Source organism: Struthio camelus, chromosome 14, assembly GCF_040807025.1.
Source record: "Struthio camelus isolate bStrCam1 chromosome 14, bStrCam1.hap1, whole genome shotgun sequence".
In the NCBI taxonomy this organism is placed as follows: domain Eukaryota; kingdom Metazoa; phylum Chordata; class Aves; order Struthioniformes; family Struthionidae; genus Struthio; species Struthio camelus.
The window spans coordinates 9,641,681-9,659,540 of record NC_090955.1 but is presented as its reverse complement, the minus strand read 5'-3'; the positions used below and the strand labels follow the sequence as shown (position 1 = coordinate 9,659,540).

General features: G+C 45.3%; 2 protein-coding genes and 1 long non-coding RNA gene across 6 annotated transcripts in view; 1 reads left to right on the top strand and 2 right to left on the bottom strand.

The window, feature by feature from the left end:
* Positions 1-105: 105 nt before the first annotated feature.
* CCDC51 (coiled-coil domain containing 51) lies at positions 106-5,259 on the bottom strand. 3 transcript variants are annotated; one of them, XM_068907615.1, is made up of 5 exons: positions 5,193-5,259; positions 3,406-3,672; positions 2,934-3,275; positions 2,486-2,650; positions 106-1,221 (listed from the first exon to the last, which is right to left on the bottom strand). In XM_068907615.1, the coding sequence occupies exons 3-5, from the start codon at positions 3,249-3,251 to the stop codon at positions 445-447; spliced, it is 1,260 nt and encodes a 419-aa protein (XP_068763716.1). In that variant the 5' UTR covers positions 3,252-3,275; positions 3,406-3,672; positions 5,193-5,259; the 3' UTR covers positions 106-444. The 3 variants fall into 3 exon arrangements, with proteins under 3 accessions (XP_068763716.1, XP_068763718.1, XP_009667652.2); XM_068907617.1 differs by lacking the exon at positions 5,193-5,259 and adding an exon at positions 4,836-5,112; XM_009669357.2 differs by lacking the exon at positions 5,193-5,259 and adding an exon at positions 4,707-5,102.
* On the top strand, positions 5,213-11,406 carry LOC104140489 (uncharacterized). Its single transcript, XR_011134583.1, has 4 exons — positions 5,213-5,325; positions 5,400-5,455; positions 7,773-7,860; positions 11,234-11,406. It is a non-coding gene; the product is annotated as an uncharacterized lncRNA (long non-coding RNA).
* A 1,471-nt stretch (positions 11,407-12,877) lies between these two features.
* Positions 12,878-17,860, bottom strand: part of CCDC174 (coiled-coil domain containing 174) — a 28,608-nt gene continuing 23,625 nt past the window's right edge. Inside the window, exon 17 of one of the 2 annotated variants that reach the window (XR_011134582.1) lies at positions 12,878-12,980. The gene's annotated coding sequence lies outside the window, so the exon portion shown is untranslated. Of the gene's footprint in view, positions 12,981-15,795; positions 17,806-17,860 lie in introns of those variants that run through there. The other variant, XR_011134581.1, reaches the window with a different exon arrangement.

Genomic DNA, 17,860 nt, shown 5'->3' with positions numbered 1-17,860 from the left:
GTTTGGTAAAGCAACTCCTAACACTGTGTATGGACAAACGAACAATTAGGAAGAAATATGGAACAAAATTATAAAGGATTATACATAAAGCACTTAGCTTAATGATAGATTAAAAGAATAATTTAAACAGAAAATCATGAATATAGCTCCAGTGTGAAAGTTGCACGTTCGCAAGATGCACAAGACTAGATAGTAAAAGAGTACAACAGCTGAAACAGTGGAATCTCCTTTAGCTCCTGAGGAGCTAAAAAACTGCACTACACAACAATCATTATTAACACACTGCCTGCACCAGTAGACAGACTAAGTCTTCACAAGTTTTCCAGTTATACAGAAGAAAAACATAATGAGAAAATGCTAATGCACATGTATTTGGACTTGTACTCTAACTACTTAGAGCACAAGTTTACTTTTATTAATCTAGTAAACTATGGTAATTAGAGATCAGTTTCCTTTAAATATAATATAGAGTACTGGCAGAGTAAAAGCAAACACTGCGCATGTCAGTGCAGTGCTGTAAATAGCATTTCTCTTGATTTGTGTTTCCAGTCTCTGTTCTGTATCATACAATTCTAAAATTACGTCTTTCACTGCAGAAGCCTGGCCCTTACCCTCCACTGAAGACCTTGGCACCACTCTTTCCATAGGTCTAGAATGAACTGCAAGCTTAACACTTTGCATCTCAGAAATCATATGCGCTATACTTTCTTGCAGACTGCTAAACTGCTGCTGTAAATTCCCCAGACATGAACTGACTTGTTTAGTGTAGCTTAGCTGTTCTTTCAAAGGAATTAAAAGAGAATCTATTTTAAAGGAGTCATTCCTGTCTTCTCTAGCTAACAAAACACCTTCTTTTATTTCCTGGGAGGTCCTTGTTTGCAGCACGTTTTTCAGGTCTGCTATGATGTCGCTGAGATCCTTCTGCTGTACGTAATGGCTGGAGGCCTGTTCTTTGATGGCTTCTTGCAGACTTATTGGGCCCTTCTGTGCTTCAAGCAGCAAGGCTTTTAATTCTTGTAGCCTTACTCGATTAACGTAGGTAGAACCAAGAACACCTATAATGGCTCCCAGTACAGAGCCAATAATGGACCAGTTCTTTGTTTTTTCAGCTCTTGTTCGCTCTTTCTCATGGCTTTCCCTTACAGCTGCAGAGAAGAGAGAGAATTTTTCTCGCTCCGATTCTTCTGCATTTAAATAGGCAGCTCGGTACCTCTTCTCTTCCTGCAAGAGACACAGCGAGTTGAAGGAGAAGGTGTAATGTGAAGCTATGAAGTCTGTATTTAAAAAAGAAACAGTGCAGATGAAAGAGTGGAAGTGACACACATTCACTAGTTCCGTTTCAGAAAATTCCCTTTTGTTTTGGGATTCTCTTTACTACACTACTTAAGTCAATGAGACATTATTTGCAGTCAAAACTGAGAAACAGAGAAGGTCGTCAAGAATTACAACTGAAAATTCTCTACACAGAAACCTGTCACATGCTGATGACAGAAAAGTGGACTGAGTGGACAAGGTCTTTCTCCCTGTCATGATGCTTTCTCTCCTGGTAAGGTACACTTTTCCGGCCCAGCTTACTTCTGCAAATACTGCCTTTATCACGCTTCCCCCTTTCAGTTCAGTTCAGTTTTACCCTTTGTTCATAATCATGCAGAGCTCTATTCTTCTTGAAGTCTCATCCCCCTGATCCATTACCTAGACAGCTACCGTTAGTTCTTTTCTGATGCTCTGCATATTGATGCAGGAGCTCCGTTTAGCTCAGGCCTGGGCACCCACTCCCCGCCTGAGCTTTGTCAAAGGTGCACCTGTTTCCAGGCCTGTTCCCTGCTGCTCCTGAGGCGTCATTTGTATTTCCTGGACTGAGCTCGGCCTTGACTTGCTTGCGCTTTCGTCTGGCGATTGCTGGACTGGCACTGGAGCCTGCTCCTGTTGCCAACTCTGCTCTGCTCATGCAGCCCTGTTAGTGAGGGCACTGCCCCGGCCTCTGCTGCAGTCAACCTCAGCTCCCTGCTTGCCCTCTCTTATGGAGCAGCCTCACTCCTACTGCTCCCTGACAAGGGCTTCAGTAAACTGCCTGAGTTGTAGCAGCCAGATAGAAGGCAGCTGAGAGTTCTTCCATGGATTAACAACCAGGAATGAACTTCTCTCATCATCTGGAGGGATAACGCATTGAATCCCAGCTTTTTAATCGACTATTCCTGTACCTGTCTCCACTCAAACAATTAATTTTCTAGGCTTACTATCTTCAGCTTTCTTCTCCAAATTTACTGCCAAATTTACTCCAAATTTATTTTAGCATTAATATATGATTTGCATACTAGACTCAATCATCTATAATAACTAGTTCAATCAAAACAAGATCATTAGAAATTAACTCAGACCACTGCATTTCAAAATTGAATTCCACCTGCAAAAACAGTCACTAGTGAGGAAGCATAACACATGAACTTTCATCATATTTGCCAGTGCTCAAGTACCAACAGATTACCTGCAGCAACCTGTGCTCCAGAGTAGCCAGTTCTAAGTACTGGGTGTCATCCCGAGAGACCCTGTCTAAGCGGTCCCGAATTTCCTTCAGTTTAATTTGTTGGGCTTCTACATTTTCACGAGTTTCTCGTACTATCCCTCGAGCTATCATAAAGACGTTTTCAGCCTGAGAAGAGAGATCATATATTTTAGAGTCTTATTACCATATGGATCTAAAACACCGATTGCGTGAATTTGGAGAAAAAAAATAGTGCACTAAAAGCTAAGGGATAAAATACATTTACTAATGTGCACAGAGTGGAACACGTTGATAGTGTCTGTACCCCCAGTTACAGCGGAAAAGATAACATGACCCTCTTTGGAAGCACTTTTTTTGCCTCACAGACAGCATTTATATTTCACACAGTTGAAGTCATCATTTTAAATTTCCAGATTTTCTCTGTATTTACCTGCGTCACTTTCCCCTGAGCTTCTCGAACTTCATTAAGACCAACAAACTCTTCATATCTGTCCCACCAACTCTTGCATGTTGTGGATATTTTTTGAAGTGATTTTTTTCCCATAATGGTCCCAGCTTCTGTCAGACGATTAAGAAGACCCATAGCCATTTCTGTTACAGACTTGGCTTCGGGCCTCTTAGGTGCTGATGAAGAGTAAGTCCGTACTTTGCGCAAATTCATTCTTTGGCTCCGCTTTATCAAAGAACGGTGATATTGCAGACCACTGGACACTGAGGACACACTTGACTTATATTTCATTGGCCTCATGTCTTGAATTTAGTAATTAAAGTGCTACAAGGATGAAGGAAAAAAGAAGAGTTGTAAGGCTGGTAAATACCACTTAAAACTAAACATGCATGCTAAAATTAAAGTAAAGTTCAAGAACGGCTAAAATCATCATTAGTTTGACACCATTACTTACCTAGGGGATTTTCCAGAATTTTCACTAAAAGGCAGTTCTGCCACAGATTCCTGCTTTTCTCTCATTAGTAAGTACCTTCACAATACCTTTCGATTACTAGTTCACTCACTGCATCCTGAATAGCGTTCAGGATGTGTAGAACCAGTATCAGCAGGAGTATATTCAGAGTAACATAACGCTTAAGCCCAAAAAGTGCTTCTCATATGAATTTTTGCTATGTGTTTTCATGCTTCAGTTTAACACACAATGCTTCCGATGCTAACAATTCTGAAAAGGAACAGAAAGAAAAAAAGAGAGGATAAAAAAGCTTGAGAAGAAAAGAAACACGGCTTGATCGCTCCCTGTATCTTACGCTCAATAGACATTGAAAGTGCTGAAAGATGAAAGACAAACACCAAGGGATCGAGTGAAAACACACAAGTGCCAAACTGAACGTTACAGGTTTTCTCATAGGACTTCCTAGAAACCCCAAATACATGGAAATGCCACAAGATCATTAGAATATCAGGCAGTGAGTGCACTCTTAGAGCTGCGTTTTAAAATGAGCTTAAAATTCTTGCTTTCCCTGCAAAAAAACAGACTACTTATTACAGCTTAATTTTGTGCATGCATTTGTAAATAAGATTTAAATTGTCCACTTAGTGTGTTCCTCCAAACATTTTAAAGGGGAAAACTTTGAAATAAGGTTTTAGCTGAAGTTTGTGTATGACTGTTTTGACTAATATAAAAACATGAATAATTTGAAAAAGCTTAATATTCAGTGCATAGATTTTTTTTTAACTTTAATACAGTTTTCTATGTTAATTAGACTAAAGAGACGCAAATATGTGCATCTCAGCTGGAAAGGATTTTTCCTGCTGGATGGCACATTCGATCAGTAGCTTTTATCCAGCTACTGATTCTGAAAGCCACAGGTTCATTCCGGGTTACATAGTTCAAACAAATAATAGTAACAACGAATAGCAACAACAGTGCTGTGAAAGTCTGACTGGTTGTCATATACATAACAACACAGCAGATCAAAACCACAGCAGCATGGAAATGAAAGCCAGTTATCTTTCCTTCCAGTGTCACCCATCTACCCATCGTAACACCCACCCACATTCATCCTGCCATTATAACACCTGTAACACCTATTGCAGGCCACGTACTAAAGTCACAGCTCAAAATTGCCCTTTTCATACTGCAAGAATCTCCTTTTTTTGACTGCGCTGCTAGGCACAGAGCTGCACCGAACAGTCAGGCTGCTAAGTCGGCCGAGCAGAGGGAAGGGGAGCGAGACGGCGAGATTTTAGGCGAACCTCTGCACAGACGGTTGCTCCGCCCGCGCTGCCAGGCCGCGGGGTCGGTTTGAGAAGCCGTGTCCCCCGATAACGGGCCTTGTCCCTCTCTGCCTCGCCTAATGCGAACCCGCCTCCGCCCGCAGTTACCTGCGGAGCTCTAGGCAAGGCTCGTGCCCCAGCTGCCGTGCGCGTTACGTTCTGGCAGCCAAGAGGACGAACTTGTGGGGGCCCCTGTTAAATCTGGGGGTGAAGGCGGGGGCCGCAGCCCGCACAGTCGCCACCGCTCCCCCGCGCAGGCCGGGGAAGGGGGAACCACGCTGCCGCTTCCCACAGGAACGCCCCATCCCGCGCTAGGAGGGAGGGAGGGAGGGAGGGAGGGAGGAGGCACGGCGCACAGCCGCCGCCCGCGCTCTCCCCTCGCCGCGACAGGCCCGGGCGGCGCCGGCGCCCGCTGCCCCCCGCCGCGACAGGCCGGGCCGGGCCGCGCTGCCCCCCGCCGCCTACCTGCCCGCGCAGCGCCCGTAGGCGGAAGCGCTGCGGCGGAAGCGCTACGGCGGCCGCGCGGGGCCAGCCGGAAGCGGCGGGGTGCGCGCGCGCCGGCAGCGCGGCGGAGCGGGCGCCATGTCGGGCCGAGAGGGTAAGGGCGGGTGGACGGGCGAGGCTCCGGGAGCCGCTGCTCCCGCGGCCTCACTGCCTCGTCTCTCTTTGCAGGCGGCAAGAAGAAGCCGCTGAAGCAGCCGAAGAAGCAGTCGAAGGACCTGGATGAGGTAAGGCCCCGCCGGCTCTTCTTCTTGGGCGGCGGCGGCGGCGGCGCCTCCCTCGCCGCCTCAGCCCCGGCGCGGCCGGGCTCGCCAGGGGCGCGCCGTTCCCGCGCGGCGCGGTTCGCCTGGCTGCGCGGCTCCGCCGGAGCAACGCCGCAGGGCGCGCAGGCGTTGTCCGCTGCCGCCGCTTGCCGTCGCCCCTGCTGCCGCGCCGGCTGCGCCACCGGGAAGGCGGCGGCGGCGGCGGCCTTGTTGCAGCCGCAGCAAACCGCCGCCTGGAGTCTCGCCAGTTAACGCGGGGCCGTGAAGACAGGGCAGGACAGCAATAGATTATCGACTGGTTTGAATAAGTTAACGGTACTTGAACGTAGCCAGCCTCGGACCCTGAGATTGGCAGCGGCTCAGGGATAAGCTGAGGCTGTTATTTCTGAGAGCCGTGAAGGATGGATGAGGCAGCGGTGGCTGGGGAAGGGCAGATACGTCGCCCCTTTGAAAAAGGAAAAGAAACCTATAGCTTTGGAAATGAGTTCACCGCTATTGCTAGAGCAATATTACAACCAACTGAAACGCTTACAAGCATCGAGGTTGTAACAACATAAAGAGGAGTAGCCAGCGTGGGTTTTAGTAAAACCATGGTAAACCCAAGCAGATTCTTTTTCTATAGAGGGGCAACGCTACGTGCATGAGATGAAAACCAGTGGATACAAGGTTCTTGATGGTAACCCACATAACGTTCTCTAAAGCCGGTTAGGAACGCGTTCTGAAAAAGCTTAAAATGATGCGAGGTGAGCGTGCGACTCGCTGGAATGTCACACTCTAAAAGCAGTTACTAACAATTCAGTGCTTGATCACAAGGATATATTGAGTGGGGTTTTGCAAGATTTTTGTCTTGCATCAAATTCTAATAACATTTTAATTGCTGGTTTGGTTGATTGACTAACTTAACGACAGTGCTGCTTATTCTCTTGGTAGCCGACAGAAAATTTGGAGGGGCCACAGACCATCAGAGGACGGGATTAGTATACAAAGTAATCTCAAATTGGAGAACGTTTGAAAAAATTCTCGATGTATTTAATCAAGCATATATGCTAAGTCCCTTTTCTTGGTAAGGATAATCATCTTGTAAAATACAGGGAGAATGTCTGGCTAAGCTGCAGGTCCACATGATCTAGACCGTATTGCACTTTGAGACTTAGACCATACCTTAGATGCTACTGTTAGAACATGAATCAGCAAAATCGGGTGTTGCAAAAGAAAAAAATCATACAAGATGCCTGAACAAAGCGTCATGTGTCAAACATACAACGTAATCTTTTTTTCCTTGTAGTATTGCAAACACATGTGGGCATCACATTGTATGTTTAAAAAGAAAAAGTGGATGAATGGAACAGAATGACTTACTAGGAAAGACCTTAGTCTACAAAAGAGAAACCCAAGGGGAAAACCTGCAGAGAGAAGTAGGCTCTTCTGTTGTGTGCGACATAAAGAGAAGAAATAATAGGCTTATTTGTAGAAAGGGAAGCTTTAGATTAAAGAAGAGGAAATCTTTCCAGTTGTAAAGGCGTTTGAGCCATGGACGAGGTTAGTGGGAAATCGGTAGAATCTCACTTCTCTGAGATGCTCATGTTAGGTACCTGAAAATCCTGAGCACCAAGCGAGAGGACTAGAGACCCTTTCAGCCTTGTGGTCTGTGAAGAGCGTTTATCTAAAGGATCAAGTATGCGTCAGCTCTGCTGAATTCTGGGGGCAGTTCAGGCAGAGGTGTTCAACAACTGGCTCTCACGTAGGATTTGTCAGCAGTCTCATTACTTTTCTTGGAATAAGTGTGGGATAAATTATAGAAACTTATTGAAGAATCCTTAAAGGAAAACTGCAAAAATAATAACATATTGTGGAAGGATTTTAAAAAATACTTTAAAGGTAAAAAATAACCTTTGTAATGCTCTATTGAACCCTAGTTTTATTGTTAGACAACGCTCATGTGCTAGGTTTCTGGTCTCAGTGGCAGCACGTTAATGCATGGTTTTAGTGCAAATATCTGTCATTCAGAAGGCAGAATAAAATTACGGTGTGGGAAATGATATTTCTTTAATTTCAGAAAGATGCACACAGAGTTAAAGCTCTGTGTTCTGGTACAGCAAAAAAACTTTTTCACTGTTCTGAAAGGTTTTGCATAGTTAACAGTATGCAGCCATCCTGCTTCTGTTTAGTGTGTTAGGTTTTATTGTTGTTAGAACATTATGTTTGTTTCTAGCTGCTTGTCAGTTGTTTCTGAATTTTCTTGAGAGGAGATGTTAACAAACACTGTTGTTCTTTTCTTTAGGCAGATCTGGCATTTAAACAAAAGCAGAAGGAGGAGCAAAAGAAACTTGAGGAGATGAAAGCAAAAGCTGCTGGAAAAGGGCCCCTCAGTAAGTGAGGTGCCATAATGATAGGAAAAATGGAGGGGCTGGCTGGCTTCAGAAATTTAATGTTTTCTCTTGACAAACATAAAAGGCATGTACCTCTAAGTTATTTAACATACATCATTAAGTTGATGGCAGCTGCAGATGATAAGTAACAAATGGTGTTTTGTTTTGTTTTTAATTTTTGATAGGTAGTTTCACCCCAAAATCACTGATACGGGCTCTGGTTTAACAGGTACAACAGTAGGCTTGGCAAGCTGACTTCTTTGAGCGGGGCTGTTGCAGAGGCATTTTCGCCCTTCCTTTAGCACGTTCAATCTCTTCTTTCCAGATAAATTAAGACGCACATAGGCTTTGCTACAGTCCTGAATGTTAAACAAATCCAGTCATTGTTCTCTTAGAGGATGAATTTCTTCAAGAGCAGAAGATTCCTGGCAGAAAAAGACTGTGACTCGTAACTTAGTCTGGCTTCAACTGTTTTGCCTAAGTGACTGCAAAATACACTCTGTGACAAGAGTGTTTTGCCAAACTCTGTTTCTACGCAGCTCAGGCATATAGCTGTATGTTTGCGTTGCGTAGAGTTCACACAGAGAAACTACTTTGGGAGGAGATGCGATGAAGTACTCTTGTCCACATCAGTTAGAAGCAAGGCAGAACGTCAGTAATGCTGCAGCGGTTTAGGCTAGCTGGACTGTCAGTCTGGTCTTTGTCTTGAACAGTGAGAGTAGGAGATGCTGTTAATGGAGAGCATGTGAGTGTGTCCGCTTGCCTTGTACTCCATCGTTCGCAATTATAGCATTAGGGACATTAAAGGGTACATCCCTGCCCATTCCTTCTAGGTATGTTTTTGACTAGTGGTCCATCAATTTGATTGTTCCCTTCTGAACCCAGTGATATGTTCTGCTTCCACAGCCTTTCGTGGCAACAAGTTGCAGAAGTTCATAACCCATTATGTGCTTAGTTTTCTGAAAGTAAATGCTTGTTTTAGTGAGTGACCCCAATTCTGCTATTGTAGGGTTTTGTGAATCATAGTTCTGTGTTTTCCTTCCCTTCTGCCTTGCAGTTTTGTAAGCCTTGATCAAATTCCCTCCTAGTCTTCTCCTCTCGAGACTGAAGAATTTGAACCTTTGTGGCTTCTCTTTGAAAGCCAGCTGCTGCACCCTCATAGTCATCTCAGCTGCCCTTCCCTGTGTCTTCACTAATCATACTGCATCCTTGAGATGTGAAGACCAAATTGCACTTAGTACGCAAGATGGCTACACAACAAGGTTTTACACAGTGGTGAAAAAATGACCTCTGTATCCTTCCTAATGCCATCCAATTTTTGCTGGCTTTTTTCCTGCTGCGCACTCAGATGATTTCACAGCTCTGTAATCGATGAATGACAGTTCATTCCCGAGTCGTAACTGCTGCTTCAGTGTCATGTGAGCATGGTTGGAGCTTTTTTGTGCACTCTGTTGTAAAGTCCTTCTGAAATTCCTCATCATTGGTGGGGCATTTGAGTAGCCACAGGAGCTTAGCATGATCTGCAGAACTGGAGATTCCACTGTCTGCTCTGTTGTCCAGGTCACTAACAAAGATGTTCAATAAAACTTATCCCAGCACTGCTTTTTGCAGGACCCGGCTGCTGAATCTTCTCCATTCTGTAAAGACCGTTCCAGTTTACCGTTTGCTTCCTGTTCTTTAGCAAGCCTTCAATCCCTAAAAGGTCTTAGACGAATCTTTCTAGCGCTCCCACAGCAACTTACTTTCTCTAATACCTTTGCTATGGAAACTTGTCAAATGTTTGAAAATAGTATATCCCCTGGATTCCCTCTAGCTACATGGTTAATGATACCCTCACAGAGTTCCAGCAGGTTAGCGAGGAAGGATTTACCATTTACACAAGCCTCGTTAACTTTCAAAAGTCTGTTTAATCCCTTTGCTTTGTCGTGGAGTCTTCTGTCTTGGCTGAGATGGAGGTTAGACTCACTGGTCTGTAGGTTCCCAGTTCCTTCCTGGAATCCTGTATCTGGGAGCGTGGGCAGTCCATGAGCCCTCTGACGCGGTGGCTGTAATGATAGTTATAGTACAGACTAATGCAAAAAATTCACTGAGCCTCCTTTCTGTGGCCTTACCACTGTAAACTTGTTCTGTATAGGGCGCTTCAGCTGTGCGTACTTACATATTTCTTGATAGTACTTTACTGCCATTATTACTCTGCCTTTTTCTAGATTGGATGAGGACCACATGACTGAAATACAACGCTTGCCAAAGCAGATAATGATCGTTAAATTGTTGTGTTGGCTAGACTATTCCCAAGAGGCTGAGCAAGGCAACGCTGTTAGAATGACTATACTAGGGCACACAGTCCACTGTTGCCTGCCAGCCCCTGTAGCCTATCTTGATACTCTTGTCTCTTTTCCATTGATGATGTACTACATTTGCTGTAAAAAAACAGCATTTACAAAATATACTGCACTTCTTAGTGTGTTAATATAGTGTTCTTTCACCTTGCTTTAGTCTCTTCAATGATTGGGACTACACAGAACAGATGCTCTTGTAATTCTAGTATCTGCTTCAGTAGAGCTTTGAGCCCAACTGGGGACTCTGACTCCTGTAGGAATACTGATGCTTTTATTCCCATAGTCTTAAATACAATTTGACAAGCAGGCATGATCAGGAAATCACAAATATTATTCACTTGATTGCCTCTCTGGCAGAATGGCAGCTATTTAATCCAAACAGAAAGGTATAAATCAGAAATAAGGACTGACTTGTAATTACTATGGATTGGTCAGCAATTGCCCTTGAGCATGTAACTGTATTGCTTTCTTCCTCATACATGATGAACGAGGAGGAAAAAGCCTGAGGCTTAACATGGCATTAACCAAGCCTTCCAATATACGTTCTCGTTTCCCTTGCGCTTACTGGGTGAAATTTGTCTGTTATTGCTGTGCAGCCCAACTGCTTCAGCAGAACAGAACCAGACAATCAGAAACGTATGCTAATTCGAGTTTTTTTTTTTTCATTGTGACTCTACTGCTGCTAAAAAAAAGTAAACAATGGAGGGTATCCTCAGAAGCGCAAAGGAATTGTTGAAATACTTAGCTCTTTTGTAAATCTAAGGGGTGTATTTGGTTCCAGGAGAAAGGTGGTTTCTAACGGGAAGTGATTTATTCAGAGTAAAGCATGTGTGATCAAAAACATAAGCGTAACACATGAAAAAAAATTCAGGTAGTAAATTGGGAATATAATGCAAACAAACAGCAGTGTAGTTAAAGTGTACCGGGGGGAAGTGAGTGGTGCAGGCAGTCTAGTGGGGAATCGTCTCTGAGGAACCAAACCTGTAACTAAGCTGAAACAATTGTCTAAACAGTTGCGTCGTTTCTTTTGGCAGCTAGTGGTGGAATCAAGAAGTCTGGCAAAAAATAGTTTGATCAAGCTGCTGGAAAAAGGGATCGAGTTATTCAATGGATCTGCTGGCTTCAGAGAGTCAAGAAAACTCACTGTCATTTGAGAAACCTTGTACATTTTGTTTAGGTGGAATAAATCTTTTTTGTTAAGATGTCATTTATTCTCTAACTGTAGGTTTTGTGCTACAAAAATACATTACGGGATTGTACTGGAGCTGAAACTCTTACTGGAGGCCACTTGCGGCCTTGAGCAGCCTGAGTGCATGTGCTGAGTCGGTAGTACTTTGTGAGAATAAACTTAAACTTCTTTTTTTTTTTTTTTTGACAGTGACAGAGAGGGTCCGAGTGTTAAAACTCTGCAGCTTCTAAGCGGAGGGGCCGGGGCGGGGCGGGGCGGGGCTGGTGGAGGGAGGTGCAGCTAGTGAAGCTGGGGTGGGGGGGGTGAGCACGCCTGCGCAGTGCGGCCCGCCGCTGCCCGGCGTGACCCCGCCCTACTCCGGGCAGGCTGACGCCTGCGCACTGCGGCCCGCCCGCTCGGGGGAAGCTGCTGCTGCCGCCACCAGCCGCGCTCCCCGGCCTCGCAGCCAACCTTCCCCGCTGGCCGGCAGACGGCCTGCGCAGCCCCAGCGCGCTGGGCGCGGTGTGTGAGCAGCGCCGAGGCACGGCGACGGCCCTGCCCGGCTGCAAGCCGGGGGGGGGGGGGGGAAGAGAGGGGAGGGCGGCATGGCGCATGCGTCCCGAGGCTTGCGCAGTGCCGCCATCCGTGCCGCGCAACCCCCTAACTTGGGAGGAGGGGGGAACGGGCGCCTGCGAGCTCGCGCATGCGCACTGCAGCCGCAGCGCGCCCAGCCGCGTACCTGCAGCGCTGCGGCCGGCTGCCTGGCGCATGCGCGCTGCTGCTCGGCCACGGCGCGAGTGCTCCCGGAAAGGCCGTGCAGCCCGTCTGCGCCGCCTGGCGGTGGCGCGGTGCTCGCCGGCCGCCGTGCGCATGCGCCAGCCGCCCTCCCCGCCGGGTGGCCAGCTCGTCCCCTCCCGTCCGTGCTAGCGCCCAGACTTCCTCCTTGCCGCCCTGCGGTGCCCCGGCCGGGCACAGGGGAGACAGCGACGGCGACAGAACGAACAAACCAACCCCCCCCGTGGCAGGAGGGCTCTGAGGTTTGCTGTCAGCTTAATTTTTGAAGACTGGTTTGTTCTCACCTGCCCAAGGACCTGGAAACACAGCCCGGAGCCCTCATCCGGCAACGCGATGCACAAGAAGCCTCGTTCAAGGTGCTGATGGTGGCTGTACATAACTGATTTTTTTTTTTTCCCAATTATGGCATCTTTCTCATTCATACCTCAGCTCAGCTCCCTCATCACAGAGCAGGAGCAAGAGGCAGTTGTCAGACAAGACTTACCCCTGGGAGTATGGAGCAAATGTGACCCAAAGGGACGTGGGAGATGGAGTAACTTGCCATGTCAGGCAGCCACCACACACCTAATTGCAACAAGCTGTTGCTGCTTTGCCTTGAACTTGGGGAGCCAAGATACAACTACATCCGGCCAGAGGGTGACTCTTAATCTATGCACGTATGGTACTAAGGTCTTGGGGTGTTGAGCCAAGCAATACACCTGAAGCAGTCAAAATAACATTAACAAGTAGGTTTGCTTCCCTTTAATACTGCATCCTTATCTCTGCCAGGGCTCGCTTCAGCTGCTGCTCCTTGTTCACAGTGTCATAGATTTCAAAACCTAAGAGCCAGAAGAGAAACACAACTATTCTAATTCAGAACAGGAAAAAGGCTTGTCCCACCTCAGGTTTCTGACAGATACCCTAAGTGACTGGATGAAGCTTCCCCATTCCCTCATCCTCCCTTTCACCCCTTATAATAACTCATCATCCCCAGCTGGTGGCAATAAGAGAAACAAACCAATGGATTGCCACCTTTTTATTCTCCCCCCCCCTCCCCACCCCAAACGTGAATGTGACATCAAAAATGACTTGCATCTTTCACTTCTAACACATTCACATACAGGAAACCCATGGCTGGTATATACACCTTAAATACCTTGCAACTCTTTAAAATTAAATTATTTTAGCATCCATCTGGGGGGAGTTGGATCTCCCAGAAGAATGCACAATGCGATGGCCCCTTTTTGGATCCCAGAAGCAGGAGCAGCTCTCTGCTCTAACAGACAGCTGAGATACCGTTCTTCCCCAACTGCAGCGACTGTTCCACAAAGAATCCCGCGAGAACTTCCAGAGAGAAGTACCCGTAACATGTTCACTACCTCATGAAGTGATCTAGTGGATTAAGCAGCAAAGTGATCAGCAGGGAGAATATATATATATATATATATATATCATTGTGAACAACAGGGGAAAGATGGTGCACCATCACACCTTAGCTCTTCCACTGGGTTTCCCTGGCTATAAATGTAGACCTGATATAATAAATACAGACCATCTGGGAGGGAAATGAGGGGTCTCTTGGTATTTTTAAACAAACAGAAGGGAGTAACTAAAGCAGAATTCCGTCAGGCATATAATTTACAGACTGTGAAATCTCTATTTCCCTAACTGGAAAAAAAGTAGAAGAAAGGGAATAAGAATAATTAAATCACAATTCAGCTATGCAAACCACTGCGCCTCTTCTGAGGATGTTCTCTGCTCCAGCTCTCCTACCCTTAGGAATATCAAGGACCTGCAATTTTAAAGAGTCAAAAGTGTGCCTTGTTGAAGACCACTTCCATTTAAGAGTCAAATATCCTTTTTTGTCCAATGACAACTCTTTGAGGATCCATTAGCAATGCAATTCGACAGCTGGGCACAGAAGGGGTGAAGAAAAAGATAGGCTTTAGGACACAGTGTTCATGAGAGTGAGCAACAATAATTAACTTTGCCAAACACTCAGGCTACAGCAACGGCAGGTTCACCACCCAGCAGCCTAGTTCTGTTCTGCCTGCTCCTGCAACCTTCCAGCTCAGCTCCCTGAAAAGGTGTTCTGTCTTGGTTACGGCCTGCATCGCACTCACCAGCTGGCCCTCCCTTCCCCTTCTGCCCACTCCCCAGGCTTGGTCCCTTGCCCATGCCCTTCATATCTATCTCTTCTCCTCTGTACAACCCACAGCGTCCAGACGGTTTGTTATTCTAACGGAGTGCATGATAGAAAACTACTAAAATCACTAAGTAATGTTTGCAGTGTCTTTCTGCTCTGGGCTCAGACAAGGTGCTTCAGCAAAAGGAATCACCATCACCTGCAACATACCCATATGCCCTTTTCTCCTTGTATTAATATATGACGGACCCTGCAGTCCTGTTTGTAAGCACTTTTATTTTTTAATATTTAAAAATTGTTTAGTTTTTCCATTAAAAGTGCTCTTCTGTTTTGTAACTTCTTTTAACTTCTCTAGCTCTATCAGTATCACAGTAAACGCACCTTACGGTACCCATTTACAATGCTGTGCTCCCTGCTGCTGAGGCAGCATTTACCCTGCTGCCTCGGAGGTGCCTTGCTTGTTAGGACTCAAAATACTGTATCAAGTTATATCCCCAGAGCCTGGTTTGCTGACACAGATCTCCCAGAGTAGAAGAGGAGCCATTAGCACCTAATAAAAAATTCTACCTCTAGAAAGAGATTCCTGAGCCTCTCTCCTGCAGTCCCACTGCACAACAGGAAGAAGTTAAAAAGCCACTCACCAGGCTCTGAAGGAGTAATGTACACATGCCTGACATCCACCTATAAAGGTACCTAAAAGAGCTGGCTTTGGAGCACCGTTAAAGAGAAGGGTGATGCATTTTTCCCCGCAGCACAAAGGGAACTGGCAAACAGCAGTCTTTCCCAACAGGTAACTTGCATGCACTGTCAAGTGCGACCAGTGGTCACATACAAAGGCTTTCTGAGATGCTCTATCTTGGTGTTGCCACATTTTATAATTTTAGTCAAAGGTCCTTTACAGGCACCTTTCACTTTGGTCCCTTACAGCAGCCACATGCGCCCCTCTCCCAAGGCCATTACCTTGGGATCACTGTACTTAAGGAAGTGGATGAATTCCCTGGAATAGCATGTGCCTCATCACAGGACCCAGGCCCACCCAGTGACCCGTTGGCTGGAAGCAGACTTTGATGAAGTTCAGGGCATGGTGGAAGGTCTGCTATTTTAGCTGTGCTTCTGATCAACTTTTACTAAAATTGCCAAATGGGGAAGTAATAAGCAGGGAATTTTGTTGACATTTCCCTCACAATTAACACCTACATTAATGAATGATGCAAAAATATTATGGAAACGTGGTAACATGGTACCCACACCTAGGAAACTATAAAGCCTTTGTGTTCCAGGGACTTTGTAAAGATACTGTGTCCAGAGACACTATCGACTGTTATCAAAGCTATAGCAGGCTTCCTTTAAGGATTCCTTTAACACTTTTGGACAGAAAACATACAGATGCTTTTCTTCCCAAAATGAGAAATTTTCCTCTGGAGAAAACAGCAATAACCAAACATCTTTGAAGATTTTCAGCCAAAATATGAAAGCTGTTTTTCCATCAAAAATCACACATTTTCTCTAAGCATTTTTTCACTTTAATCAAAACTTCACAGAGAAAGAGTATTCATTTTACAACAAAGTCTGCTTCCTGCTGTCTCAAAAAACGATGCGTGAACACACTAATGTTGCAGGGCAACATTGTTTTTCTCCTTTCTTGATCTTTTTCTAAAGCTACGACTTAATTCGGTCGGAAAGTAATTGGGTAATTCATTTTGTGCAGAAAAAAATCGTAATTTTCTTCATCTAGCATTAACAATTATATGTAGTATCCTTCTTGACTCTCAGGCACTGCTTTTATAGAGGAGTTTTGCAAAGCAGCAAATGCCAGATCACAGCTGTAAGTACTTCCAGAAACCTCTGACTTTCGTAATGAGATAGGGAGCTTACAAAACCACTACCATAGCAGTTATATTAAAGAGAATTGAACAAAAACTCTCCGAGCACCAGCTCGGTCTCTCCCTGGGGAAGCCTGTGCTAGAAGAGTGTAATTCACTGACATCGTCATACCTAACTCTGCAGCAACAGCTTCCATTAACTAAGTGAAGAGCAAGAAGAAGAATAAAAAAGGGAACGAAAAGGTCTCCAAATGAGCCCTTTGTATTTAACATTCTGTATTAAAAAGCTTCAGACTGGATAAAGGGTGATGAATGACTCTGTTAAACTAGAGAAATAATATGAAATCTTGAAGTGGGAGTTTCAAATTCTTAATACCCAGTTCAGTCAGAAGGTCTCAAACTGAACACGAGCTCTTGCAAAGCAACTACAGATTGAACTACGGCCAAGAGGCTTTTAAGAAAGGTATCGGGAAGAAGTTCCCTGCAATAGAGAGCAGAGGATTCAGCAGCAACTCAGATAAGGCTGTTGGGTCCCTGAGCACCCCAGCTTCTCAGCAAGTTGTAAAGTCCCTGAAGGACAGGAAAGGGAAGTTTAATTATGACAATTTAATTGTTCCAGGAAGGAATTCTTTCATTTTCACTTGGTTTTGCAGATGTTGTTCACACTTGGGGAGATGAAGGGTAGAAGAAGAGTGGAGTGCGGGACTGTAACAATGGAGGATTAATAGAAGAGAAAATTATGGAGCCTGGAGGCCTGGGGTGGAGAGAGCAGGTGAAAGGAGGGAGAGGAAAGGTCTTCAGAGGGAGGTGGATAAAGCCCAATTGGGATCCTGATGGATCAGTGGCAGAGTGCAAGTGCAGTGAGGATCAAATTCCCTGCATGGACAACGTTTACGGCACGTGCCCGGTATATTTGATTCCTAACTATGCAAGCTCGCTGGAAAGCTCAAAAGCAGTAGGTCTGACACTTCCTGGCAGTGCTGGGGAGGAACATCTCGCACAGCACGCGCACATTTCTGTTAAGGAAACGCTGGAGAGAAATAAAAGTTTTCTGTGTTGTCACTACAGACAGACATGGTTTGTGAGCAAGTCTCCTGCTGAGCCAATCAAATCGCTGACTTCCATTGGAAGATGGGATCACCAGCAACATCTGGTGGGATGTTGCTCTTTATAGCAAACAAACACTCAAAGTGCATAGTTCCTGGAAATGTTAATCAGGCAGGAAGAAATCATAAATCAGCTAAAAATAATGGATTCTATTGTTTTGGGAAAGAAGAAAGAGAGGGAGATCTCTCTTCTCCAGTAATTTGCTGCAGATAATTCTGATCAGCATCTTGCAGCAGGAAATAAGTCTTAAGAATAGCAGTAAATGGATTAATTAGACACATTGAGATGTACAAGGGGGTCTAGACCCTCCATATATAGTGTAAACCAACGACTAAATCAGAAACTGCTTATGTGAAAGTTGTGTGTCCATTGTGGAGTTTCCTTCCATTAAAAACTCTGATTTAGCCAGTGATGAAGGTATGAGATGCAAAGACAAGAAGATAACGGAGGAAGAAATCACTTGCATTGCTCTGACCTTTGCCCATTGGCCACTGAGGATGGTAATGTATGTTGGTGCATCTCCCTGCTCAACCTCTGGGCAGGGATCATTCTGGTATTTATGATGGACAGATCCGATTTCTGGGGAACCTGCAAGGCAGATGTTTTATATTATAAAAGCTGCTCAAATATCACTTCTCTGCCC